The 25,874-nt window shown below is 57.5% G+C and overlaps 1 protein-coding gene across 1 annotated transcript; it reads left to right on the top strand.

Moving 5' to 3' along the window:
* The first annotated feature begins 9,032 nt into the window (after positions 1-9,032).
* Rbm38 (RNA binding motif protein 38) lies at positions 9,033-22,643 on the top strand. The gene is made up of 4 exons (XM_003463640.5): positions 9,033-9,445; positions 10,194-10,317; positions 10,760-10,814; positions 21,241-22,643. The coding sequence occupies exons 1-4, from the start codon at positions 9,209-9,211 to the stop codon at positions 21,542-21,544; spliced, it is 720 nt and encodes a 239-aa protein (XP_003463688.1). The 5' UTR covers positions 9,033-9,208; the 3' UTR covers positions 21,545-22,643.
* The last annotated feature ends 3,231 nt before the right edge of the window (positions 22,644-25,874 follow it).

Below are 25,874 nucleotides of genomic sequence, written 5' to 3'. Positions count from 1 at the left end.
ACAATAGTTGTTCTTTCAATCATGTATACCAAAATAAAATGAAATACAGAACATTATAGAACTTTTCAAAACAGAATATTGAATAGAGCAGTACCATTAATCAGAATAGAGCAAAACAGTAATAAAAATATTTGCCTTCAAAGAGATGGTAGATGGAAATCCCCCTTTTTGCTATGGTCAGCCTCCCAGGAGATGCTCAGATTTCTGGTTCCCATTTGCTAAGGGGGCCAGGGGAAGTGGGATGTTTGACTCTAGGCGTGCACCAGTAGGCTCACTACTGCTTAGCAGGGAGGCAGGCTGCTTGCTTGGTTTCCCAGCGACCTAAGTTCCAACATGGCTCGGATCTCAGGAGACACTGGTTCTCCCCCTGGAGGGGCCGCAGCCTGCCACAGCCCTGCCGCTTACCAGGGAGGGGAGCTGCTTGCTTGGTTTCCCAGGGTCCTGGAGTACTGTAGTTTTCAACGTGCAGGTCTTTTGCTTCCTTCATTACGTTGATTTCTAGGTATTACTTTTCTTTTCTTTTCTTTTGGGTCCTATTATGAAAGGTGTTGTTTCCCTTATTTCTCTCTCAGCTGGTTTGTTATTTATGTACAGGAATGCTACTGATTTTTAAATTTCTGAATTTGATTATTGAATCTATGTCTTTTGGTGGAGTTTTTGAGGTCTTCTACGTAGAGTTTCATGTCATCCAGAAGTGACAATTTAACCTCTTCATTTCCTACCCTTATTCCTTTATTTCTTTCTTTGTCTAATTGCCCTGGATGTTTCCACGGCTACACTGAATAAGAGCCGTGACAGTGGGCACCATCTTGTTCCTGACTTTGGAGTGGAAGGTTTTAGTTTTTGGCCATGTAGTGTTGTTGGCTGTTGGTTTGTCAGAGACGAATTTTGTCAGATAAAGATAATCGCTATCTATTCCAAATTTCCGGAGGGTATTTATGATGAATAGGTGTTGGGCTTTCAAATGCTTTTTCCGTATCTACTGAGGCGATCATACACTTTTTGTTCTTGGCTCTGTTAATATGGTGGATTACATTGATTGATTTGTGTGTGTTGAACCATCCCTGCATGCCTGGGATGAATCCCAGTTGGTCATGGTGTATAATCTTCCTGATAATTTGCTGCATTCTGTTTGCCAATATCTCATGGAGGGAGTTTTGTGTCTGCGTTCATGAGGGAGCTTGACCTCTAGTTCTCCTTTTCGGTTGGATCCTGGTATGAATGTGGCAGCACTGCTTCCCTTTCAATTTCATGAGAGTTTGAAAAGTAGCAGTATTAGGTCTTCTCTAAACTTCCCTGTTTTATTTTAAAGAGGATAAAACCAAGGAAAATAAAACCAATGAAAATAAACCAGTATATGTGATATAGGATTTTAAAACCTTACAAAATCAACAATAGTCACCATAATGCCTTCTGATGTCTTCAAAATAGCCGAAGATAACTTTGGACATAGTAAAAATCAAACAGAACAGAATAGAAACAATAAAAACCATTCAATGAATGCAATAAAGGACTTCAAAACAAGCCTATAGTAAATCCAAAATGTCTACCATGGCATATCTTGCTATCTTTTAAATAGCTGCCCCTGCCATCAGATTTAACATAATTGGGCTGGGGATTTAGCTCAGCGGCATAAGCGCCTGCCTTGCAAGCGCGTGGTTGTGAGTTCGATCCCTGGTACAAGTAAAAAAAAAAAGATTTAACATAATTGAACAAAGCAAAAGAGCATAAAACCCAACCCAAGAAAACCATACGGTTCCAGGCGGGGATCACCTCCTTGTGAGACCTGGTTCTCGCCTTCCACAGTCCTTGAATACCCTAAACTTCTTAAAGCGTTCAGCAGTGAATCTATCAGGGCCTGGGCTTTTCTTTGTTGATGTTTTCAATTACTTCTTTAATTTCATTGACAGGTATTGGTTTTAGAATTTTTATAACTTCTTGATTCACTTTTGGTACTTTATATATACCGAAGAATCTATCCTTTTCTTCTGTATTTCCCATCATATTGGAATACTGACTCTCCAAGTAGATATTGATAATCTTCTGGATTCCTGCAGTATCTGTAGTGATTTTTACCCCTTTTATTTCTTTTCTTTCTTTCTTTCATTTTTTGTCTTTTTGAGACAGGGTCTCTCTATGCAGTTCGGGTATGTTTTGAACTCACTTTGTAGCCCAGGCTGGTCTGGAACTCGAAATGATCCTCCCGCCTCAGCCTCCCGAGTGCTGGGATTATAGGCATGAGCCACAATGCCCGGCGACCTTTTCATTTCTAATTGTGTGGATTTGAGTCTTTCCCCTGCTTTTTTTTCTGATAAGGCTAAGGGTTTATCAGTTTTATTTCATCTTTCAAAGAATCAACACTTTGATTCATTGTTTGTATTGTTTTCTTAGTCTACACTGCATTAATTGTTGCTCTGGTTTTTATTATTTCTTCCCTCATGCAAGCTTTGGGCTTGACTTGCTCTTCTTTTACAAGCTTAAAACAATAACAATATCAAATTATCTATTTGAGCCCACTCTGTTTGTCTGATACGAGAATTCACCTCTACGAATATCCGTCTTAGATACCACTGCATCCCATAAATCCTGATACATTGTACTGGTATTGTTTAATTGTTTAATTTCTTCTTTAATTTCTTTTGAGACCCATTGGTTGTTCAGGAGGGTGTTATTTAAGATTTGAAATGCCTTATCCCAAGCTCTTCTTGACTTGATGATTTGTGTTGAGAAGTCTTCTGTGATTCTGATGGGCTTCCTTTTACAGGTGATCGGTTTCTTTTTTCCTAACAACTTTCAATACTCTGCTCATGTGCTGAATTTCTGGGGTCTTGATTACTGTATGTCTGAATGTACATTTGTCTTTGTTATGGCTAATTGGAGCTCTGTATGCCTCTCCTACCTGTTTGTCAGATTCTTTTCCCATGCTTGGGAAATGTTCTGCTATTACTTCTGCAAATAATCTTTTTGTGTCATTTATGTTGACTCCTGCTTTTTTGTTAACATCTATCAATCATACTGTTTTTCTTTGCATTGACTTGCAGCTGTTGAACTGTTATTTCCTGGCTCCTTGTTATTTTTTTTTTTTGTCTTCTTTTTTTTATGAGTACCTGGGGATCGAACTCACGACTGCCTGCTTGCAAGGCAGGCGCTTATGCCGCTGAGCTAAATCCCCAGCCTACTCCTTGTTATTTTTAAGAAACCTCTTCTTTCATGATCGCCAGCTGCAATCTTCTCTTCAAGGTTTGAAAGTCTGTCTTCGGTTCTGTTTAAACAGTTTGGCTAGCTTTCCATGGAGTTTTTAATTTCCTGGATATCTCTTTGAATTTGTTTCATGCATTCTAAATCTTTCCTATATTGTTCTTTCAAGTTTCCATCATTTTCCTATGCTCCTCTATCTAGATATGCTCAGCAATTCTTTCATTGTAGTTATCATTTATTTTTAACCTGAGATTATTTCCTTTATAGCCTCATGGAGCTGTCTCGTTACTTCAGTTGCTGTCACTTTAGAAATTTCAGGTGTGTGCCTTCCTATTTTTAGTCCATGTCTCTGCCTCCTGGACTTGTTCTGGGTGGGCTGGAGGTCTGAGATTGCATTTTGCTCCTTCATCTTGACATTTTCTCTTTCAAAAAAAAATTCATTTTGTTTTCTGTGGTGATCCTTATGAGTTTTGGTGGTAGGTAACAATATCATTCAGATCAAGGCCTCTCTAGGAAAAGTCTGTTCTTCAAGGGCATGTTCTGTGTGTAGGAAACTCTTGGTTTGTGTCTATCCCAAGATCCTGTTTCAGGAGGGTGTAATTTAATTTCCATGTGTTTATGAAGTTTTTGTGGTTTCTTTTGCCATTGATTTTCAATTTCATTGCACTATGTTCTGATAATATGCATGGGATAATTTAAATTCCTTTGCATTTACTGAAGCACGTTCTATGAGCTAGCATATGTTCTGTTTTGGAGAAGGTCCTGCATGCAGCTGAGAAAATTTGTACTCTGATATTGTGGGGTAGAACACTCTGTGGACTTTCACTGTTATGGTTGATACGTTGTGTCAACTTGAGTTTAGAACTTTAACTCTGAGACTCAGCAAAGAGCCAGGGTGCTTACTTTGTAAATAGCCTCTGGCTATGCAAAAGAAGGGCACAGAGGTAGTGTGAATGCCACACTGCCTTGGGGCAGGGGGTGGTCTGCTTATAATATAAGCCAAAAGAAGGGTTTGTTCTCCCTGTTGCTCTGGCTGCTGTCCTGAGGCCGCTGCCCCTGTGCCATGCCACTCTGCCTTGGAGCCAGCTGATTATAGACTGGAACTTCCACAAACTGTGAGCTAAATAAATCTTTCTTTCCTTAATTTAGGGTGTCAGATATTTTGTCCCAGCAATGAGAGAAAAGTAACCAAGATATTTACTGAGTCCATTTGTTCAAAATATTCTGCTCTGACATTTGTGTTTTTGTATTGTGTATTTGTCCTGATATTTTGTGCTTTTTCCTTAGTTCACTTATCTGTTTATAACAGTGGGTACTGAGGTCCCCATTACAATTGTATTAGTGCTTCTTCAGTTCTTCACATCCTTTAATATTTGTTTTATATACTGGGGTGCACTAGTATTTGGTGCATATATATTTATGATTGTCATCTCTTCCTCTTGGATGTTCCCTTTAAAGGGTATTGTTACCTCTTTGTCTCTCTTGATCAGTCTTGGCTTGAAACCACTTCCTCTGCAAATAGAACAGCTACCCCTGCTTTTTTCCAGGTTCCTGTTGTGTGGAGTAATTTTTTCCATGCTTTGACTTTTACTCTATGAATTTCTTTTTCAATGTGCTTCTTATATGCAGCACATTGTTGGATAGTGTCTCTTGATCCATTCTACATCTTGTTTTTTTTTTTAATTGGTGAACAGAGACCACTGACATTGATGTAGTAACCAGCATGTCCTGACTTACGCTTGCCACGTTTCTTTCCTGTTCTTGGTTCCCCCTTTCCTCCCTCTCGCCTTGCCAGATGGATTCATCTTGTTGGGATTCATGGAGGTGTAGTCTTTATTATCTCTCTCTAGAATGTCCTCCAAACACTGGTTTGATGGTCATGAATTTCTCTAGGTATTGTTTATCATGGAAGGCTCTTATTTCTCCATCAATTCTGAAAGACAGTTTTGTGGGGCACATCAATCTCAGTTGAAGGTTGTTTTCTTTTAAAGCTTGAAATACTTCACTCCAAGCTCCCCTTGACTTGAGGGTTTGTGTTGTCTACTGTTTGAAGGTTACGTGCCTTAGTGTAGCTCTTGTTTTGATCTTGGCTAACTGGAGTTCTCTTTGCCTCGCTTATCTGCATGTCAAATTTTTTCCAGTTTGGATAGTTTTCTGCCATTAGTTCTGTGAACACGTTTTCTATGTTGTTTGTCCAATCTCTTGCGTTTTCATCAACTCCAATCAACCTTGCTTTTCTTTCATCTCGCAGCTGTTGGGTTGATTTTTCACGTGCCTCACTATTTTAGGAAAATTATATACAGTAAGTATGCCCTCAATATAGCAATTTTACTCTCAAGGCAGAAAACTTACAAGGGCTGGGGAGGAAATGGAGAATCAGAAGAGGAAGAGATTAGGGGCGGGGTGGAGCCCAAAGTTAGATTTCACAAACTTTACCAACCTGGTGAAGAAGACAGGAGGGAAAAGTGGGAAGAAATAAAAAGCAGGAAGAACAGCACCACGACAACAAAAAGACCAGAAAACATGTTCACGCTCATAAGAAGAACAAAAACAAGAGGAAAAAATGTCCACTTTAAGACGGACGTGTCTCTGCTGCCCTGCAGACTGGGCAGGCGCCCTCAGCACCGTGTCCATCAATCCCGGGAAGCCAGCTGTAGATTTACGGCGGGGTGGTGGATAATCCCGGCAGCCTGCACCGTTAGCCCCACTGAAGTTCACACTGGGTTCTGGCTGTGGAGCTGGAGCCTGGTTTGCTCAGCCCGCAGCGCTCTGTGCCTCCTCCTCACCTGACACCGGGAGCCGCTAGATGGAGCCAGCTACAGCTGCGCTGAGTTCTGGCCTCTCTCCAAGATGCTTGCTGGCCACTCACCCTCTTCTGGGGGGTGTCTGAACCCCAATAATTCACCCACTGCAGATTGCTGTGTGCAGTGGTGTGTTTTTCCACAGGCCTCTGGAGTCATCTGCAGTCACTGTGGTCTCCAGCTTCAGGCTGCCCCTCCCCTGCGGCCAGTCTGGGCTCAGGGAGGAAGCAAGCGCCTCTCACCACCTCCTCCTGCACCAGGGAGCTCTGTCTCTTTGCTCTCCTGTTGGCTTCAGATCCCGGGGAGCTGCCTCCCTCCTCCTCCTCCTCATCGTGTTCTGCGCCAAATCTCGGAGAGGCTGTTTATGCGGCTGACCACTCCATCTTCTTGGAGGTCACTTTCCATGTCTGACTGGCTGTATACACATTTTTAAAGCTTATTTTAATATGGCTGTTTTCCTTTGCAAATCCGGGCGCTTCAATTTTGAAGCGGTTTTGAGATGAATGCTTGTGTCTCAGGGGCAATTGAGGGCTCCGTGGCCCCAGAAGGAGCTTAGGAGGGCGCACTGTAGGTGAGGCCTGGCTGCGAGCAGCTGGGCTCAGGTGACTGAGGCTGGAGCAGGGGTGCAGAGGGCAGGGGCTGGGAACTCATGCAGGTGGGAAGATGCAAACCACTGGAGTGCTCAGTGCTGTCTCCCAAAAGCTCTGCAAAGCCACAGAGGGCTGATGAGCACGTGTGTGCCTGAGCAGGGTCTGCTCCAGGCCACACAGAAAGCAAGGTGTCTCAGACCAGCCAGCACATGACGCACTGGAGCTGGCAGGGCTGCTCACTCTGAGAGCCAAACCATGGGACCAGGCTGGCTTTGATTTGACAGGCTCAAGGCCCCCACACCTCCTAGGCTCCTCTTCTTGTTTGCTGCGTTGTGTTTTCTTTCAAGATATTTTTGGGGCTTCTGGCACGCTGGCTTGGAAACCCTGGGATAAGCCCGACAAGTGTCCAGTGCTGGCCTGGGAAAATTTACCAGGAAAAAAATTACATATATATATATAAATATAAAACCCTTTCATTCATGAGCTCTGGCCTTCTACACTGTACGCTCTAAGGCGCTCGCCTCCCACCACTGATTCCCAGGCCCAGAGCACTTCTGACTGCAGGGCAGAAGACGCGACACGCGGGGACCTGGAGCCACAGGGCAGCACGCCGGCTGGGGATGCGGAAGCCCCACGTGCCCGGGGGAGGGGGAGCCGGAGCCGCCTCAGGCTGCAGCGCTCGCTCCTCCCCGCCCACGTGCTCCACAGCGCCACCGGCTGCGCTCCCGCGGGAGGGGACGGGACGGCAGCCTGGGCGGGGACGCGGCCCGAGGCGCGCCGGGACATGTAGGCTGCGAGCCTCACGTGGGCCCCGGCACCAGGTGCTGCGTGTCGCTGACGGGGAAGCGAGGCCGATGGTGGGGCCTGGGAGACCCAAGATCCCGCGCCGGGGTAAGGGTCCCTTCCCAGGCCTCTAGGGCACAGGTCACTGTCACCGATTAATAAGATTTTCAAGAGGCACGTGGGAGGCTGTTGGCTGACCCGGAGCACTTCTTCTCTCATAGATTCACTTAACCAACATTTCCTTAGATCCCTTCTCATGGTGCCCCCCTGGGAGGGAAGAGACCCTAAAGCTGCGGGCGCCCAAGGTGGACAGGACCAGCAGGGTACAGGGCTGGAAAGCTTGGTCTGCAGGAGGCTGGTCCAAGAGCGGGCTCCTCCCCTGAAAGGGCAGGGCAGGCTGGGGGTTGGGACGGGGTCCCAGCTGCTGGAACCCAGAGGCTTGGGCAGAGAAGGGACTGGATTGCCCCAAGGGGCCGAACCGGCTAGCAGCCGCCTCACCTGTGGCCCGCTGTGCCCAGAGCTGGGACAAGGAGTGACTCTACTGGAAGCCGCAGCTGCCAAGCCAATCACTTGGAGACGGGCAGTGTGAGGCCGAGAGGCCCGGATCCCGCTCCAAAGCAGGACTGTCACCGGTGGGGCCAGTCCTCAAAATCCTGGCGTTTTTTTTCAGTACTGAGATTGAACCTAGGAATGCAAAGCCCCGACACGTCTACCTTTCAAGACAAGGTCTTCCGCAGTTGCCCAGTTGCAGTCCTCCTGCCTCAGCTGGAAAGCAGAGGTCCATAGCCCTGTGCCACACTGTACCTGGCCCCAATAACTCGTAAACAGGGGCCTCATGCTTTCTACGCGGCCAGGATCGCTGTGCAGAGGCGTCCTGGCTGGGCACACAGAAGCCCCCTAAGACAGGCATGGAGGACAAAGCCTCTGGACTTTTTAAGAGCGCAGCACTAACTCCCCAGGGGGTCTCTGGGACCATCGGCCCACCGATCTCCACTCTCTACCCACTTTCTGATTGAGCTTCTGCCGGATTCTGTACATTTTCTGTGGTTCATGGGGTTTGTTTTATTTTTCGGTAATGGGGACTGAACCCAAGGCCTACGAGTTGAACCAAATCACTACCCCTTTTAGATAGGCCCTGATTAAATGGCTAAGTTGTACACACTGAGCTGGAACTTGATCCTCCTGCCTCAGCCTCCCATTATGCTGAGATTCAGGCGTGTGCCCGCGCCTCTCCGTCCAGTTAGTCCCAGAAGCTCGGTGGGGCGGGGTGGGGTTCGGACAAAGGGCCGTCCGCCTAGGGGGTTCAGACGAACACTTGTAATCGCCCACCTTTTGATACATGTTACCCTGGCTAACTGGCTGCGGGGTAAACACTGACTCCAGAAGCAGGAAGCTAACAAGCGCCACACCTAACTCCCCTACCCCGTCTCCTCGCACCTCGAGGACCTACAGCGCCCGGACGCTGTGCATGCCCGCCCACACCGTCCCTCTATTCGCACGCGCCCGCGAGACCCAAGCTTCCGGCGCGGCTGGGCGCGGCAGGGCGGTGGTCGGGACTACACTTCCCGGCGGCCCCCGCGCTCGGGGCGGGGCGAGAGGCGTGTCCGAGCGGCGGGGGCGGGGCCGGCTACAAAGCCCGGGGGCGGGCGCCGGGGCACAGAGTTCGCGCAGCGCCGGAGCGGAGCGGATCGCAGCACGCCGTGCTCGGCGGGAGCGGCGCGTGAGCGGACGGGCCTGGCGGCTGGACGGGCGCCCCTCGCTGTCCCGCGCGCTCCCCACCGCCCCCCATGAGCGCAGCCCCGCGCGGCCCGGGTCCGTAGCGGCGGGAAGACCCTTATGCTGCTGCAGCCCGCGCCGTGCGCCCCGAGCGCGGGCTTCCCGCGGCCCCCGGCCGCCCCCGGCGCCATGCACGGCTCGCAGAAGGACACCACGTTCACCAAGATCTTCGTGGGCGGCCTGCCCTACCACACCACCGACGCCTCGCTCAGGAAGTACTTCGAGGGCTTCGGGGACATCGAGGAGGCCGTGGTCATCACCGACCGCCAGACGGGCAAGTCCCGCGGCTACGGCTTCGTAAGTGGCCCGCGGCCAGGCCGCTCCCCACCCTCGCACCTTATCTCGGCCCGGGGCGCAGACTCAACTCGGGGCGCACGCCCTGCCGGCCCGCACGGCCGCCTCCGCCTCCGGGCGGCCACCCGACACCTCGCGTCCGCCCGCACCTGCCGCCCTTCTCCGCCTCCCCGCCCCCAACCGCGATGTGAAAGGGAGGTCCGCTGTGTTCCATGCGGGCTCTTAAGTTGCTGGAGAGGTTTTGGGGTCCGACGGCCACTCTTAGCGGCCAGCGAGAGGGGCAAAGGCTGCAGCCAAAGTTGTGTTGGGCGCTTTGGCTCTTTTCCCCTCCCCCCGTATTTTCCATCAGCCGCCTGAGCCGCCCCAAGTCAGCATCAACTTAAGGGAAAATGTCGTGAAGACACGTTTGTTACTTCCCTTCCAACGACAAGTGTCTTCAAACTGCCTCACGAGGAAATTCGTGGCCCTCTCTGGTGGCAGGCCAGGCTAGGATTTAGGGTTCACTCCTGTCACATCTGCCGGGGGATTGTTTTTGGCCTTGAAGGCCAGCTTTCCCAGCACTGGAACTTGGAGGAAGGAGACTGAGTCGGGGAAAGGGGGGCACGGCTTGTGGGAAGGCTCTGGGCTGGGTTCGAAGGAACGTGTTCCTGGCACTTTTGGGAGGAAAGGTGGCATAGTCCAGCCCTCTGCCCACACTCCCTGGCTTCCCGGGCCCAGTGAGGAAAGCTAGTGACCCGCCGTGCTCCCCCAGGTGACCATGGCTGACCGGGCAGCAGCGGAGAGGGCTTGCAAAGACCCTAACCCCATCATCGATGGTCGAAAGGCCAACGTGAACCTAGCCTATCTGGGCGCCAAGCCTCGGAGCCTGCAGACGGGTGAGTGCTGGTGTCTTTCTCCGGGCTCTTCTGGGTTTCTATATTCAGCGTTGGTATCTGTCGGGTGGAAAAGGCCCCCCTGCCCCGGGAGTGGCAGTCAGCTATCGTGTGCTCGCAGAGCTGGCACAGGGCAGGCACCCCCAGCTCGAGAGTGGGACCCTGAGGGATAGGACCAGCACCCCGGTGGCCAGCTCTGCGCCTCTGAAGGAGGAAGTTGGCCCCGAGGCTAGATACTGGGAGTCAGTCAGAGTAACTGCTGACTCCCCGACTCCCAGGGCCGCCAGCCTGCTTTAGCTGCTGCATGTTTAGGGGCCTGTAAGTAGTGGTAGCCTGGAAGGGGAGAGGAAGCTGGTTATTCCCCGAATGATGGCCCGTGAGGTTGGTTCTACCTTGTTGGGGGGGGCTCCCTGGGGCAGTGTCCCTGACTGTCCTCTCATCCCAGGCTTCGCAGTCGGTGTGCAGCAGCTCCACCCCACCTTGATCCAGCGGACCTACGGGTGAGTGGATGCGGCTGGTGTGGAGTGGGTGGGCGGCCTTTCGAGATGAGGTGAGCAGGCCATGGCTTTCTGAGTCTGCAGGGCAGGGGAAGCGGTAGTTTGCAGAAACGTGATTGTGTTTTGGGGATGTGGAGGGAGGTGTGAGGCAGGAGAGGCCCTGCGGCAGAGAGGGCTTCTCCCCTTCGGGCACCAACGCCACTCCCCTCCCTGATTGTGTGGCTGCGGCAGCAGGCACGGGTACCTCGGTGATCTCTCCCTGGGCTCTGGACAGAGCTGGGATGGCCTGTGGTGGCAGGCCCTGGTGAAGTGTGAGCTGACAGCCTTAGGAAGGTGGGCTGTGCTCCTGCCGTCACCCTCTGCCCTGCTTCAGAGCTGGACAGGTGGCAGCTTTGAATACAGCAACAGATGACATGGCCAGCGCCAGATGTCACTGGTTTGGGTGGGCCTGGCCTCTGTGGGCTTTGTGTGTGATTCACTTAGGAGTCACACACCATACCTTGCACTTAAGGGCTCTCACCTCCCTGCATTTTCTAAAAAATTCTAATAAGACTCAGCAGCTGCTTGGGGAGGGGCTCGAGAGCCCCAGGGTCCCCCTTGGTCAGATTTCCCAGCCTGCTCTGGGAATTCCGTGCAGCACGGGGCCTGCTGTTGGGCTGGGGAGGGCCGGTGGCTGTTCCTTTTCCAGGGTTAAGTCCCACCTCTGGAGCTTGGTCTTGTGCAGGCGCACACTGGTGGTGGCTCACAGGTGATTCCGCTGCCCGAGGCAGGTGCTGCTGGCACAGGACTTGTGAGGCAGTGCCATGGCTTCCGTGACGGCCTCGTGTGCTGACAGCTATGTGTGAGCCCCACAGCAGCCTGGGCCTTGGGCACCCGGGAGCAGCCTGGGCCCTGTCTGCCCGTGCCCTCCTGGTGGTGTGTTCTACAGCGGTAGATAGTTGTGGGGTAACCCTTGCATCCGCTTCGTCCATGTCCAAAGTCACCTTCAGAGGGTGTTTTGAGGTACTCCAGCCTGCAGGCCTTCCCCTGCACCCCCTAGTGCTTTCTCTGAGGTTCAGCTACAGGAGGAGGGTGATCTGTGCTCCTCAGTGGCCTGCTGTGTGCAGGGGGCCTGGGCTGGAACTGGCCCTGCTGGGGGGTGGGGTGTCAGGGCCTGAGCCCCAGACCTGTGCAGCCTTTGTTGCTGCCCCGCCCACGATGCCAAGGCTCTGCCCTGCTCTGTCACAGCTGTCTCTGGGACTCCGGGATCTGTCAGTTGGTGGGCCCTGAGCCCTCAAGTCCGGGTTCAGATTGTGCTTTGGCTGCTTACTGGCTGGCTCCATCTTGGCAAGGGGCATCCTCGGGAGTTGCCGCATCTAGAAACCAGGAACAGTGCCCTTAAGAGTGCCTGGTGGGTTGTTGTATGCTGTGTCCCCCGCCATGCCTACTTTTGGCCCTCACATCGAGCCTTGGAGATGGGTACTGATAACAGTTTAGTTAGAGACTAGAAACTGAGGCCGACAGGTTAACGATAGGTGGGGAGGGTACGCCTCAGGACCCAGCTCTGGGACATGCTGCCGTCCTGGCAGGGTGGGTGGATGGGCAGGGCGCCCCAGCTCTCCCCTGCACCATTCTAGTATCCTGTGCCGTTTGTCCAAGGGGACCCGGGTTGGTCACAGTATGTTTGCCTTCACACCTGCCATCAGGCAGTGGTGTTTTGTAACCAGATCAGTGGGCTGGCCATCTAGTCCTGTGACTGTGGAGTGGCCTCAGACTGCTGGTTGCCAAGGAGGAGAGACCCAAACAGGAACCAGGAGCCAGGGACTGTCGGCTTCTCATCTCCAGTGAGTGTGGAGCTGAAGCTCCTAGGAGGACGGTGGCCCTCCCTGCTGCTGCCCAGGCCCTGACCAGACCCAGGGTGGCCCTGCTTGTGTGGCCCCAGAGCTGCAGCCCGGCTGGCTGCCTGGGTCAGCTGCAGGCTCCCAGCGCCCACCCTCTGGCTATGCCGCAGAGTTGGGCTGTCAGCGTCCCCTTTGTCTTCACAAACAATCAGGCTTGGGCACAGCTGGGCCTGACTCAGCGGTCAGTTTTGTCAGCTCGGGGCTGGCCGTGGGGCCCGGCCTAGCATGGCTGAGGGCACAGTGGGAACCGCAGCCTGGGTGGCTCAGGGTCCGCACATGAGGGGCCAAGCTTTTCCCAGACTTTCTGGCCCCGGTCCTGGCCTTTGACAGCTTTGGACCCACTTTTAGGCCCTGCCATTACAGACGCGCTGCCCGATTGGTCAGAAACGTTCGTCCGTCCGTCAGTGGACAAAGCTTCCCCAGAGCTTTGATGCTTTGTTGTCTGGGGGAGTCTCTGGTCCACTTTTTTAAGTTGAACGGGCCCCAGGAGGACCTGACTCCGCTGGTGTTTGCTTCTTGTAACTGTGTGGGCCCAGGCCAGCATTTGGAGGCGCGGGTGGGTGGCAGGTGGTTTGTGCCAGCCCCGCCAGCCTGTGTGATGGTGCTGGGCTGACATAGCTGCTGTAGATCGCCTGGCTGGGGTCTCTTTGCCAGCCTGGTGGGACATTCAGTAGCCCAGGCAGGAGAGGAGGCGGGAGCAGGTTAGAGATTGCTCCTGGCAAGGGTTATGCACCAGGAAGGCCTGTGGCCAGCCAGGAGCCAAGGTTTGTCCCAGCCTGGCTGTACTTGGAGCCTCTCCGGGGCTATTTTTGAAAGGATCAGCTGCTTCTCTGCGGGTCACCCTCATGGTCCTTAAGGGGATCATGCTGCGTGCTTGCTGCCTGTTGACCGAGCACCAGCTCTGCCTGGGAGGGGTCAGGCCCGGGGTTTGTGGGGGACAGGACCAGGTCCCAGCTGCCATGGTCAGGTGCATTGTCTGGGGTCTTCACTACGCTGACTCTCAGGACTTTCCCTGTCTGTGTGCTGGGGTGGGCGACAGCACCAGCTCACAGGGCCGCCTTGAGATTGGGGGACCCGTAGATGGAGCCTGTGGACCAGGGCCTGGCCACGAGAAGCCTCGAGAGTTTTCCCGGGGTGTCATAACAGCTTGCAGCCCTGCAGCAAGGTCTGCAGACCTGCCTGCTTTTGTGAAGCCACGGCTGGGACACGCAGACCAGCCGAGGCCCTTGTCCCTGTGGCCCCAGCAGCCCCGGGCAGCTCTTGGATGAGTGCACACAGCACTGAGACCAGTGACAGCCATGTGACCCTCTCCCCCGCCTGCGCCTCCCCATGGGCCCCATCCTTCCCAGGACCCCTGCCTGTGGGGGCCCTGGTGCCTGGTGGAGACTCGTGGCTGGGCCTCGTGTGCGTGCAGAGGGGTGATGGGATGGCAGGCTTCAGGCAGTGTGGCACCCACTGATAGGGAGGATGGGAAGAGCTGGGCCTTGTGCCCAGGGTCCTGTGAGACGTGTCCGTGCCTGTCTGCTGGTGGTCGGCGTGGGGATGAGCACCATAAACAGGAAGCCCAGCGGAGCCCCTGAGGGACCTGCTGGCCCTGCGTGTTGGGGGTGACTGGCCCTGTGAGGTAGTGCTTTCTGAGTTCCATGACCCACAGAGATGGTGGCACCAGCGTGGCACTGAGACCCCCGGCCCGACCTGTTGCCTGGCTCAGCCCTTCAGCGGCCCTGTCCTGTGCGAGGCGTTGTGTGTCCCTTAGCTGTGAGACTGGAGCTGAGGGCAAGGCCCTGCCATTGGCTAGGGTGGGGCGGGAGGCCCAGCACGGCAGGTGCAGGGCGACTCAGCTGCAGCCCCACCGCAGCAGCACGTTTTCCCTTGAGGGCGTCTGGGGTGGCCCCGCTGCTCCCCCACCTTCACTTCCTGTTTGACAGCTCTCCTGGAGTGGGGAGCGGTGCAGCAGGGCTGTGCCTGGCCCTCCTCGCCTCCCCCCTCCGTGCCGCACCTGTTGTTTGTCCCCGGCTGCTGTGACAGGAGCCAGCCTTCGGGCATTCTTGGGATCCTCTGGTTGCCTGGCCTCCGTGGCCCTGGTGGGCAGAGGCCCCCCTGCTGGGGTTGGAGGGCCTGTTTCTGAAGCCTTGGGCAGGGGACTAGGGATGTGGTCTCGGGAGGCCTGACCTGGGCCCAAGGCTGGGGCCAGGCCCTAGGGCCGAAGACTGCTGTGCCCAGTGGGACACTGCCCTCATGGTGGCCTGGGCCATTGCGGGGTGGCATCCTCCCTCTTGGCAGGTGCAGACCAGAAACTTGCGCCCTCGGGGTCAGTTCACCGTTTCCTTGGAGTCAGGCTGATGTCCAGGGATCTGTGTTACTGACCCAGCATCCCTGCAGTAGGTGGCACTGTGGCTGGGAAGGCAAGGGGCCAGGCCGTGGGCACTGGACAGTGGACAGTGGGAGTGTGGCTCTGTGAGCCAGGAGACCACTGCAGGCTGCCACTCCAGTGACCTGGAAAGGGTAGGCATCCCTGTAGTAGCCAGGAGAAGCTGAGCTCCCAACGGTCCCATGGAGGCCTCTGCGACAGCTATGTGCCCAGGAGGGAGTCCCAGGTGCCACCTGGAACCAGTCCACGTTGGAAGTGATGACATTTGAATGTGTGTTTTAAAGAGCATTTGAAAGACAGGAGCGCAAGAACATTCCAGAGCAAATGGAAGGTGGGATCAGCCGAGACTAGGGTGCAGCTGGGGGGCAGTGGTCAGCTGGGCGTTGAACAGGCTCAGCAGTGCTGCTTCGAGCACTGGCATCATCAGACAGGACCTCTCACTTGCTCGGGACACCTGCCGGGCCTGTCTGCTGGGCCCTTAGGAGCCTGAGCGTCCCCAGCTCCCTCGCCACGGGGGATTCCGTCCCCCTGGCCTGGCTTCCGGCCTGCCTGGCGCCTGCGCACTAGGTCCCTCAGTCACCCCTGGTGTCTCCCGGTGCTGCCACGTGGCCTCCAGCCTGGTGGGACAAGGTCCCTGGAGAGCAGAAAAAGTGAAACGGCTCACTTGCCATTTTCAGCGGTGACCAGAGCTCAGGAAGTGAGCCCGCCTGGGCTGTGGCCAGGGAGTTTTCACCGAGGTTTTGCTTTGCGTGTAGGGCAGGCCCTCCGTGAGTCCCCTTGACACTTCCTGCCTGAGTTTGAGTCTCGTGAGCAGCTGCCTGAGACGCCTTCCCCCGGGGGCTTCTCAGAATCCAGTGCCCTCCCTGGGGAGCCAGTGCAGCCTCTACCAGACTCTGGAGCGTCCTTGGTTTTCACATTGGGAAACTGAGGCCAGAGAGACCTGTGTGACTGACCATGCAGCTTGGAAAGTCGGAACCAGGCTCTGGGCCAGGACTCCGAGCCCTGGACGCCTGGGCCTCCGTGTGGTCAAGTCAGCTGGGTGCTGCCAGTGCTGAGCATGTGGGCTCTGAGCAGAGGTGACCATGGGAGGAACATGACCCTGGTCCAGTTCCAGCAGGACCGGCCCCTTGTGTCTCATCCGCATCCCTGTCCCCTCCTTACCTGGGCAGCTCTGGACCAGGAGTGCACACCATGTTTCCAAGGACCAAGCTGCCTAAGGCTTCGGGTGGTCAGCGTGGTCTCCACAACTCAGTCTGGAGGGAAGCAGTGTCCCTGCCTGACGCACCCCCACTGGCTGGGTGCTGGGTCCTGTGGGTCTCTATGGAGGAAGGACCCACACTGCCCCTGCTGTCCCCTGTGCCTGTCTTGGCGTGCTGGTGGGATTCTGGGGTGCAGAGCAGTGTCCTGCGTGCACACCTGGGGGCACTCGGTGAGGGACCGAGGATGTTTCAGGGCTCTCAGGCACCTAGCAGGTAGACAGAGACTGGCAGCCTGTGCTTGGGGTCTTCCGCTGCCCTCTGCCCCCAGCCATGCTAGCTGAGGCTCCACTTCCATCCCTGTGGCCATGGGCGAGGTACAGGGCTGGGCGGGGGCTGGGGCACCTGCTCAAACGCTTGGCTGACCTGAGACCTGGGCCCCAGGGGTTAAGGCGAGTGCCCTGGCTTGTGGGAAGGGCAGATGGGACCCAGGTAAATAACACCAGCTGCACAGTGATAGGCAGAGGAGGTGGGCTAGGAGCCGGGGGAAGAGTCTGCAGGCCAGGGCAGCAGGTGCTGTGGCCAGGGCGCAGGGAAGGGAGAGTGCCTCGGAGGATGGGTGGATCGAGGCCTGAGCGTTTGGGTCGGGGCAGCTGAGTTTGATTCCAGGCAGGTGGAGGCACTGGAGGCTCCTGATCCCAGAGCGACGTCCTGAGAGCTTAGAGATTAACGTGATTCCTCCAGCCTGAGGGGAAGGACTTGGGCTGCGGCTCCCAAGGGTGGCAGCAGAGTGCTCCCCGGGGATGTGAGGGGGTGTCTGCTGCTCTGCTGGGCTCCTCGCTGAGTCCTACAGGCATGGCCACTGTTGCAGAGGCTTGGTGGGCAGGCGGGCAGCTTGTGCCCAGACTTGCACCCTGTTCAGATAATGCCAGGGCTTGGGGTACTTTCCCAGGGTGGAGGGCTGCTACAGCGGCTGTGGGACGACACCCCGCTCCCTAGCGTCAGGCAGTCGGGACCGGCCCTGGGGTCGAAGCAGGCTGCACACTGGGTCTTTCCCTGTCCCTGAAGAGCTGAGTGGATGTCTCTGCATGCCTGCACCGTGTCCACGCCCTGTGCTCTGGGTCTGCCGTCCTGCCCCACCTGGGCCTGTGGTTGTAACACCAGTGGGAAGCCCTTTCGGGTCTGCGCCAGGTAGCCAGTAGTGCCCTGCAGGGAGCTCTCAGCCTGGGTCCTAATGGCTTCTGGGCTGGGTGAGTCTAGGTGTGGAGCTGACCTGGCCTCTGCCCACAAGATGCCAAGCGCTCCCTGCATCCCTCCCAACCCCCAGTTGTGCCAACTAGAAATGTCTGGGGCATTCTGGAAATGGCTGGTGCGTGGGTGATTGTGGTGATGCTGCCCTGGTGAGTTGAGTCCCCACAGCGAGCCAGGGATGGTGGCCATGCCCTCGAGGAGGCAGAGGTGGGAGCCTGGGCCTCGTCCAAGTACAGGGGTTCGACACTGGGACCCTCTAAGCAGCCTGCGCTGTGCAGCTCCTCCCACTTGGCTTTGGGTTGTGTTCTGTCCCAGCCTGGGCCTCCGAGCAGCAGAATCCCAGCCACCGCCCTGGCCCATGCTGGGTCTTGCCCCAGCTGGGCCACAGCAGATGGACCTCCGGCACCTGTCACTGTGTGGCTGCCCAGGGCACTTGGCCCTCTCTGAGCCTCCTTCCCTCTGGGAAATGGAGCGCGAGCAGCGCCCAATCTGCTGGCTTCCAGGATGCTTCGGAAGGTGGCTGCCACTTCCACATGTGTGCCAGCTGGACAGAACCCTGGGGGAGCCCTCATGAAGGCACATGGTACCCCCAGGGCTGAAGTCACGGGCCTAGCAGCTCCTTGGTGGCTGGGGCACCGCATCCCTTCCCCTTGGCGGTGGGCATCAGGGACCTGGTGGAGGTGGCAGGGTCTGGGCAGGAGTGAGGCTGAGCATGCGTAATGGTTCCTGCAGCAGGGCCTAGCCAGGCCCACATTCTGAGGGGTGCATAGCCTGGGGTGGTGTCTGCTGCCTAGGGATGCCTTGCCTACGTTTGCAGAAGTTCTGAGCCCAGTGTTTTCAGAGCTTCAGGTCTTGGAGTATTTCTGAGGTTTGGAGCAGGGGTTCCCACAGATGAGGGGGTTGCAGGGCCACCAGGACTACTGGCCAGTGGCAGCCGAGGAGTCAGCTTTGCTTGTGCGTTTGTCTTGGGGCCTCAGAGACCAGGCTGGCGGCCGGGCCTGAGCTCCCGAGCATGGGCGGGGATGGGCCTGGTAGGGTGAGACTGCCGTGCCTGGTGTTGGCTGTGGCACTGAGCTTTGGGGGTCTAGTGCTGGCGGGTGACCCAGCGCCGTGCCCTGCTCCTCCACTCTCACACCCCTCTTCCACCCTGCCCTGCTCCCTGCTCCGCACACTCCCCTGCCCGAGGTTCCTTGTGCCCTGCAGGAGTCCCCTTCTCTGAAGGAGAAGTCTCCGTCCAGCCCCCGTCTGCTGCCCCGGGTCCCTGAGAAGCTGTGGTTCCCCTCCCAGCAGCAGAGGGCTCGGGGGCAGGCGTGGGAGGTGTCCGGAGGGTGAGACGGAACCCAGGTCTGCCTGTTGGGAAGCCCTGTGCTTCCCTCGAGGCGCGAGTTTGGAGCAGACCAAGGAACGGCTACGGGGATCCTGGCAGAGGCCTCCCGGCCTCCGGACAGCTGCTGCTCAAGGTCCCTGTGTGGGGTGCAGGGCGCTGCGTGCTGCCCACACCGTGTGTGGCTGTGGCAGCCGTGGGGCTGGTGCCCTGGTCAGGGGAGCCCTCAGACATGGGGCCAGGAGCGCCCCGGGTGTTTGCAGCGCCCCGATCACTCCAACGTGTCTGTTAAAGGCCTCTGTGGTCCCGTGGCCAGCGCCGCCTTCCAGCTGCAGGGCTTTGCCGTCCTCCCAGGAGGAGGCCTCTAAGCAGCTCTTTCTGTCCCCTTCCTCTGGCTCTTGGCAATCACTAATCTTTCCGTCTCCATAGATTCCTCCACTCTGGGCATTTCACATTAATGGACTTAGTGCGTCAAGATGTGGCCTTTGGAAAAAAAAAAAGATAAACTGGGCCAAGGATTTAACTCAGCGGCGTGAGCACCCGCCTGGCAGGCGCAAGGTCATGAGTTTGATGTCTGGTTCCAAACAACAAGGACAGATGTGGCCTTTGGTGGTGGCGTGCCGTCTGTGAGGCTGGCCTGTGTTGGTAGCGCCCTCCCTTTTTGCAGCCACGTTAAGACTCCCTCGCGTGGACGGACTCGTGAGAGGGTGGCCAGTCGCCTGTCCCTCCCCTCTGGGTCTCCTGCCTGGCGTTATTTTTAATTATGCTCGTTGCCTTGGTTGCTCTCACCTTGCTGGGGCAGAATACTTGGCACCCAAAGTTAGAGGCGGACAGGTTTCTTTCCCGCGCGGCAGGGTCGGTCCCTGTCCAGGCACAGTCTGGGTTCTCGCGGTCCCCTTCCCTCCCGTCACCCCGCCTCTCGTCCCGTTTGCTACGCTCTATTTCCAAGGTTTCTCTTTTCCCTTCCCCTTGTTTTCTCCCCTCTCCCCTCTTGCTAGTTCCCTTCTCCATTTGAACATTTTCCTCTTATTTCAGAATGCATTCTGGGGGCTGGGGATTCTCAGCATAAGCGCCTGCCTTGCAAGCAGGCGTGAGTTCAACCCCTGGTACCGATAAAAATGAAAAAGACAACAACAACAACAAAACAATGCGTTCTGGTCCTCCCTTACCCCAGAGCGGTTTGTTTGGCTCACAGTTCCTGGAAGCTTCGGTCCATCAGCGGCCGATGTCAAGGCAGGGTGGCTCCCAGAGCAGAAAGGTCCGAAGCAGGCAGGAGGCCGCGGAGCAGGCAGCGGACGCCGGCTCTCTGCTCGCTGTGTCTTGTCCAGGCTGCCGAGGACCGCAGCGGCCACACTCCTAGTCCTGAGCGCAGCGCCGCACCACCGCTTGGTCACACAGCTCTCCAGATGCAGCCACCTCCGAGCACCGCAGGAGGGTCGGGGGGACATCTGGACACTGCCGTGACACCCCTGAACGGTGGTCCGTGCGCAGATGGTCAGACCTGCGTGGAACCAGCCCCGCCATGCACAGCTGTCTGTGTCTCCCTCCTTTGCACTGGTGGTGGTGTATCACAGTTCTGGGGGACCCGTGGAGGGGCAGTTCTGTAGAAGTCGGCCTCGCCCCGCTTGGGACTGTCAGTCTGCGTCTGAGTGCGTTTAGCATGGACAGCAGCCGATCTGCACAGTCCACCCCAGTCTGATGCCTCTTCCCCAGAGCGCTGTGGCCGTGGTGGGGCGGGGCCTTCTGGGTTCACCCTGCAGACTCCTCCCGGGGCGAGGGGCAGGGTTGTTGGGCACAGCTCTGCCACTGTGGGTTTTCAGTTCTTGCGCAAGGACCCTCGGAGGGCTCCTGAATAAGAGTGTGGGCTCCTCTTGGACCCACAAAGGGTGTCCGGGAGAACCTGGAGGTGCCAGAGTGCTCTCCAGGGGCTGTCCTGGATTCTGTCCCTGCCCCTAGGGTGAGTGCAGGCAGGGAATGTCCTACTTCTCCTGGAGCCAGGGCGGGGCAGGGATCCTGGGCCTGTCTTACCTGGTGCAGTGAACCCCAGGGGTGCTGGTGTGACCCCCGGGACTCGGGCCCCGGGCCCCTCCTGATAGCAGAGCCCCCCCCCCTGTGCCCCTCAGCCTCGCCCCTTCCCTGCCGGGTGGCCTGGGGGTGCAGAAGCAGGAGTCGCAGCACTCCTGTGCATGAGCTCGGTGTTGTCCACCAGTGTGCATCGTACTGGCCGAGGGCTGGATCCAGCTGTGGTGCTGTTTCCCCTGAGCTGAGTGGGCGAGCACTGGCCGCTATGACCACAGGGGAGGCCGTGAGCCGCTTCCGGGTGTGGGGGGCACCCCAACTGCAGAGGCCTGGGGAGGGGGGACAAGGAGCCGGGCACTGTGCCCCCTGACTCTCTGCTTGCCCGCAGGCTGACGCCCCATTACATCTACCCGCAAGCCATCGTGCAGCCCAGCGTGGTGATCCCGGCCGCCCCCGTCCCATCACTGACCTCGCCCTACATCGAGTACGCGCCCGCCAGCCCCGCCTACGCCCAGTACCCGCCAGCCACTTACGACCAGTACCCGTACGCTGCCTCGCCCGCCACGGCCACCAGCTTCGTGGGCTACGGCTACCCCGCCGCCCTCCCGCAGGCTCTGTCCGCTGCGGCCCCCGCGGGCACCGCCTTCGTGCAGTACCAGGCGCCACAGCTGCAGCCCGACAGGATGCAGTGAGCCCCGTCCACCCGGGGACTGCGGGTGCCCCCAGCCTCGGTGTGCCCAGAGGCCCCTTGGGTGCTGCCTGAGCCCTGGGTGGCTGAGAGCTGGCTCCCCTCACGTCCAGGTCTCCTCATGCCTCGGGGGACCTGTAGAGGAGAGCTGACCCGGAAGAGGCTGCGCTGCGTCCTGGCACCGAGGCCTCCTGTCCCTGCCCTCGCTGCAGGCGCCCGCAGCCCGGCTCCCCCAGGGCGTCTCTCGGGCTGTGCGACACCCCGTGCCTCAGGTGCCTTCTCAGGGGAGCCCAGAGGAGAGACGCGCAGCGGCCCGTTGCAGGCGCCCGCTCACCGCGGGCCTCGCCACCTCCTCTCCCGGGGACCCCATGCTGCCAAGGCCGGAAGGCGGCCCGCTGCAGGCAGCGCCCCTCGGTCGGTCGGAACACTGCGACTTCCTTCCTGTTGTCCTTGTTTGCTACTAAGTGATTTCAGAATTTGAGTCTATTTTTTCAGCAGAGACTGCGGCCACCCAGAATCACAAACCTATTTTTGACTCTGAGAGACTTGTTTTTGCTGATGGTTCCACGGGGAGACCACACCACGACCGCGATGACGGCACGGCAGGGTCGGTGTCTCTAACGCTGTCCGCGGCCCCGTCATCCATCACTGCCCGAGGGGCTTCCTGGCGGCAGCAGGGAGCCCGCCTGCCCGGTCAGGCCAGCGGGGCCGAGCTCTCTGCTGTGTGTCTGTCGCCGTGAGGCTGAGTCACCGGCAGCTCCCAGCCCAGCGGGCCTGGGGAGGGCAGGGTGCAGGCCCCTGTGCCCCACCTCCCCTTCCCCCGGGCCCGGGCCCCCTGCTGCCTGGTAGAGGGGAGGGGAGAAGTTCTGTGCTGGGCGGGGAGGGCCCCCTCGGAGCCCAGGAGGGGTGCGCGGATGGCGTGTGGCGTGGGCAGGCTGGGCCCCAGGTGTCCCTCTGACCTACCTCAGGGAGCTGAGCTTGCAGGCGCTCTGTGGCACGCCTGGTATGTCAAGGCCCGGAAAACAAAGGTAGCTAATATTATTATAATATTTTTATTAGAATATTCTGATTATAAAAATAAAACTTGTTTTCTTTGAAGAGAACATGGGTCTTCAGGTTTCTTCTCTCGAAACTGAGTGGCCGAGGCATCCCTGTGCCTTGGCTGTGGTCTGGGTACCTCTGAGGCCGGTCCCTGTTGGCCTCCGGGGTCTGCCCAGGACGACTGTATCCATCACTGCTGCGCCCAGCTCTGGCCACACCAGCTGTCCCTTGGGCATGGCGGGCAGAGCCCACCCTGGGGCCTTGGTGCCGGCCGGTCCCTGCGTCACTAGCTTTTTTGAGCTGGCTGCCCTCTGATGTCCCCCATGCCTGCATCTGTCCTTGTCCTGTCTCCGCGGGGCCAGGGCTGATCGGTGTCCCACCAAGTGCTTGCCGGACACAGTGGGAAACAGGCCCTCCAGCAGCCTGAGCATGATTCCTGTGCGGGCGCTGGAAACCCCAGCGGAGGGCCGGCCCTGGCTGGCAGTGGGGGCTTCAGGGCTGCCCGGTCCACTCAGAGCTGGCTGAGCTGGTTTGAGCTGGGAGAATCTGGAGGCGGTGAGCAGAGGGGATCGGACCAGAGTCCCTGCAGCACCCAAGCGGCGGGGGCTACAGCAGGTACAGAAGGACCTGTGGGGCACAGGAGCGGCTGCCACCGGCCAGAGGCAGGCTTTCTCCAATCCCTGATTCCGCTGCCCCCCTCAAGCACCTGAGTTTGCAAACACTGGGGTGAGGTCAGGAGGTCAGCAGGGCTCACAGACAGTGCTGCACTGATAGCCTGGGGCCTGGGAGGCTGTGAGGGCACAGCTAGGTTATCAGGGTTATCGGCAAGGCCACAGCACATTTCCTGTCCCTATCAGCCAGTGACAGGCTCAGGAACCGGCCCTCAGGAAGCCTCAAGGCCTGGCGGGCACCCCATGGGGCCCAGGATACCCTGGGCTGAGTTGAGAGCCTGGAGCTGGGGCCAGGGCATTGGAGAATGACGGACTGCCACCTGCAGAGCGGGTCCAGTGCAGGACAGGAGCCTCCCCTGGGAGGCATACCAGTGCTCAGGGAGATGAAGTGGGGGCGCAGCCCCACCCAGAGCCCTGGGGTGAGCCCAGCTAGGCCTCTCTGTGGTGTCCAGCAGCAGGGGGCTCAGGCCTGCACTGTGTCTCTGTCAGCCAGGTGACGTGGCCTAGTGAGGGGCCATGGGCCAGGTTGGGCTGCCCCTCAGCTCCCGCCTCCTCCCGTGTGTCCTGCTGTTCCTGGCCCGTCCCACCCAGCAGAGGGCCAGGGTGTGTGTGCATCACACATGCTTGTGCATACACACCCCGCAGACATGCACACGGATACGCTCCGGGTGGGTGTAGACACCCCCAGACTCACCTGTGCACAGATGTGCAGGCACACACAAGCGTGTGCTGTCTGTGGGCTTGTCCGTGTCTGTGGGGACACACACCAGAGACACGGGCTGTGCGCGTGAGCCCAGATGCCCAGACAAACAGACATCCATGGCCCGTCTGCACGCTGCTCTGAGGCGGGGCGGGAGGGGCCAGAGTGCAGAAGGCCCTGGGCCCCCAGTGTGTGGGACCCAGGGGGCTCCCCTCACTGAGAGGCCCCCACTCTGCCCACCTCCTGGAGGGGCTTCTCCAAGTCCCCCACCGCTGCTGCTCATCTAGGGCGCATTCCCTAAGGACGCACTGGGGCAGGCAGTGGGCTGTGGCCGGCCAGCTCCCGAAAGCGAGCCCACACAGTACAGAGGCACCTCGGGGCCGCCGTCCCCAGCCTGCTCTGCCCCTGTGCCCTGGGGAGGGGTATCATTACTCCCAAACCCAGCCTCAGTTTCTCCCCAGCGCAGCTCCCTAGGCTGACCTCGGGGAGCACCTAGAGTTCCGCCTGCCTTGTCCACCCTGGTCTAGGCTGGCGGCAGCTCCGTGGGGACCCCACACTCAGCACGGGTCACGGCCCCTGTGGGCTCGTGCCTGCTGGTCCTGGGGCTCTTGGGGCAGGGAAGCTGCCTTGCTGAGGTGATGGGAGGGGCCAGGTTGGGAACCGATAAACCCAGAGCCTCTGGGAGGGAGGGGGCCACACTTGCGAACAGGAAGCCACGCGTGGGAAACTGGAGCCCAGTGGAAGAGAGCACACTGGGTGTCGGGGGGGTTTCTGGGCCCCTTGATCCAGCTGCACCTGAAGCTGGACCCGAGGACATTCCTCCTGTCCCTTAAACCTGTGACTAGGGTTTTCTGCTGTTTGCAGCTGCAGCTCTAAACATGTACCCTGTCTGACCATCTGCGTTCCTTAAAATTAGGTTCCGCACCATGCAGAAAACCCACAGTAACAGGGGTCCCTGGCCACTTTTTTTTTTTTTTTTTTTTTTTGTCTTTTTGAGACAGGGTCTCGCTATGCAGTTCAGGCTGGCCTTGAGCTCACTTTGTAGCCCAGGCTTGTCTCGAACTCAAAATGATCCTCCTGCCTCAGCCTCCTGAGTGCTGGGATTACAGGCATGAGCCACCACGCCCAGCTTACTTTTTTTTCTTATGTAAAGTAATTGTGAAGCCTGCAGACCAGGACTCGGAGGAGAGGCGTCCAGAACTCACGGTCCATCTTCCCACGCAGCATCATAATGCATAGCTTCCTTCTTCACCATGGCTGCTGGCGCCCCAGACATCATGTCCAAGTTCCAGGCAGTAGAAAAGAGGAGGAGGCCTAGAGTACTTCAAGCTGAGGCACCCAGAGGTTGATTAAGAAATGCCTCTTCTGCCTCGCAGCCAGCCCTCCTGAACTAAGGCAGCGTGGCAGAGGTGTGCAGGTGTCTAGCTGGGCACACAGCTACCGGGGTACCGAAGGCGCCCGTTACGCAGATAACATGCAGTTTCTCCCTCAGGACTCCTGGATTTTAATGCCCGTCTCTTGGGGCTCTTTGGAGATGGGCGCCCACGAGGCCCGCCCACGCGGGCAGGGTCTGCAGGGGTGCTGTTTGTTCCGCCCCTCACACCTCCAGCAGAGCAGCCTGGGGGTAGGGGCGCCAGCCAATCCCGGCCCGAGTTCCTCCCAGCAGATCCAGGAGGGCAGCTGAAGTTTCTGCAGGCCCCGCTGGTCGCAGCGTCTCCCCGTCCTGCAGGAAGGCGGCCCAAAGCGCCTGGGCACACGCTGTCCCTGGATGGGCACCGGGTCCGGGAGCTGCCCTGCGGTGCCCTCCTGCGAGCCAGCTTGGTCTTCTCCCTCGGGCATGGGGAAGTCTCACGTTACAGGGCCGCGTGGCTCGTGGGTGAGAGGGCGCCGTGCATGCTGAGGCAGCCGATCAGAACTTTGGG

Source organism: Cavia porcellus, unplaced genomic scaffold (assembly GCF_034190915.1).
Source record: "Cavia porcellus strain 051 isolate PalLab524CR breed Dunkin Hartley unplaced genomic scaffold, mCavPor4.1 scaffold_5, whole genome shotgun sequence".
Taxonomy (NCBI): domain Eukaryota; kingdom Metazoa; phylum Chordata; class Mammalia; order Rodentia; family Caviidae; genus Cavia; species Cavia porcellus.
The sequence above is the reverse complement of the archived record's forward strand: the minus strand, read 5'-3'. Positions and strand labels throughout refer to the sequence as shown.

Excerpts from the sequence above, each read along its gene's own strand:
- Rbm38 (XM_003463640.5), top strand. The coding sequence starts at position 9,209 with ATGCTGCTGCAGCCCGCGCCGTGCGCCCCGAGCGCGGGCTTCCCGCGG. Across the intron at positions 9,446-10,193 it reads AGTCCCGCGGCTACGGCTTC|GTGACCATGGCTGACCGGGC; the intron begins GTAAGTGGCCCG and ends GTGCTCCCCCAG. Across the intron at positions 10,815-21,240 it reads TTGATCCAGCGGACCTACGG|GCTGACGCCCCATTACATCT; the intron begins GTGAGTGGATGC and ends GCTTGCCCGCAG.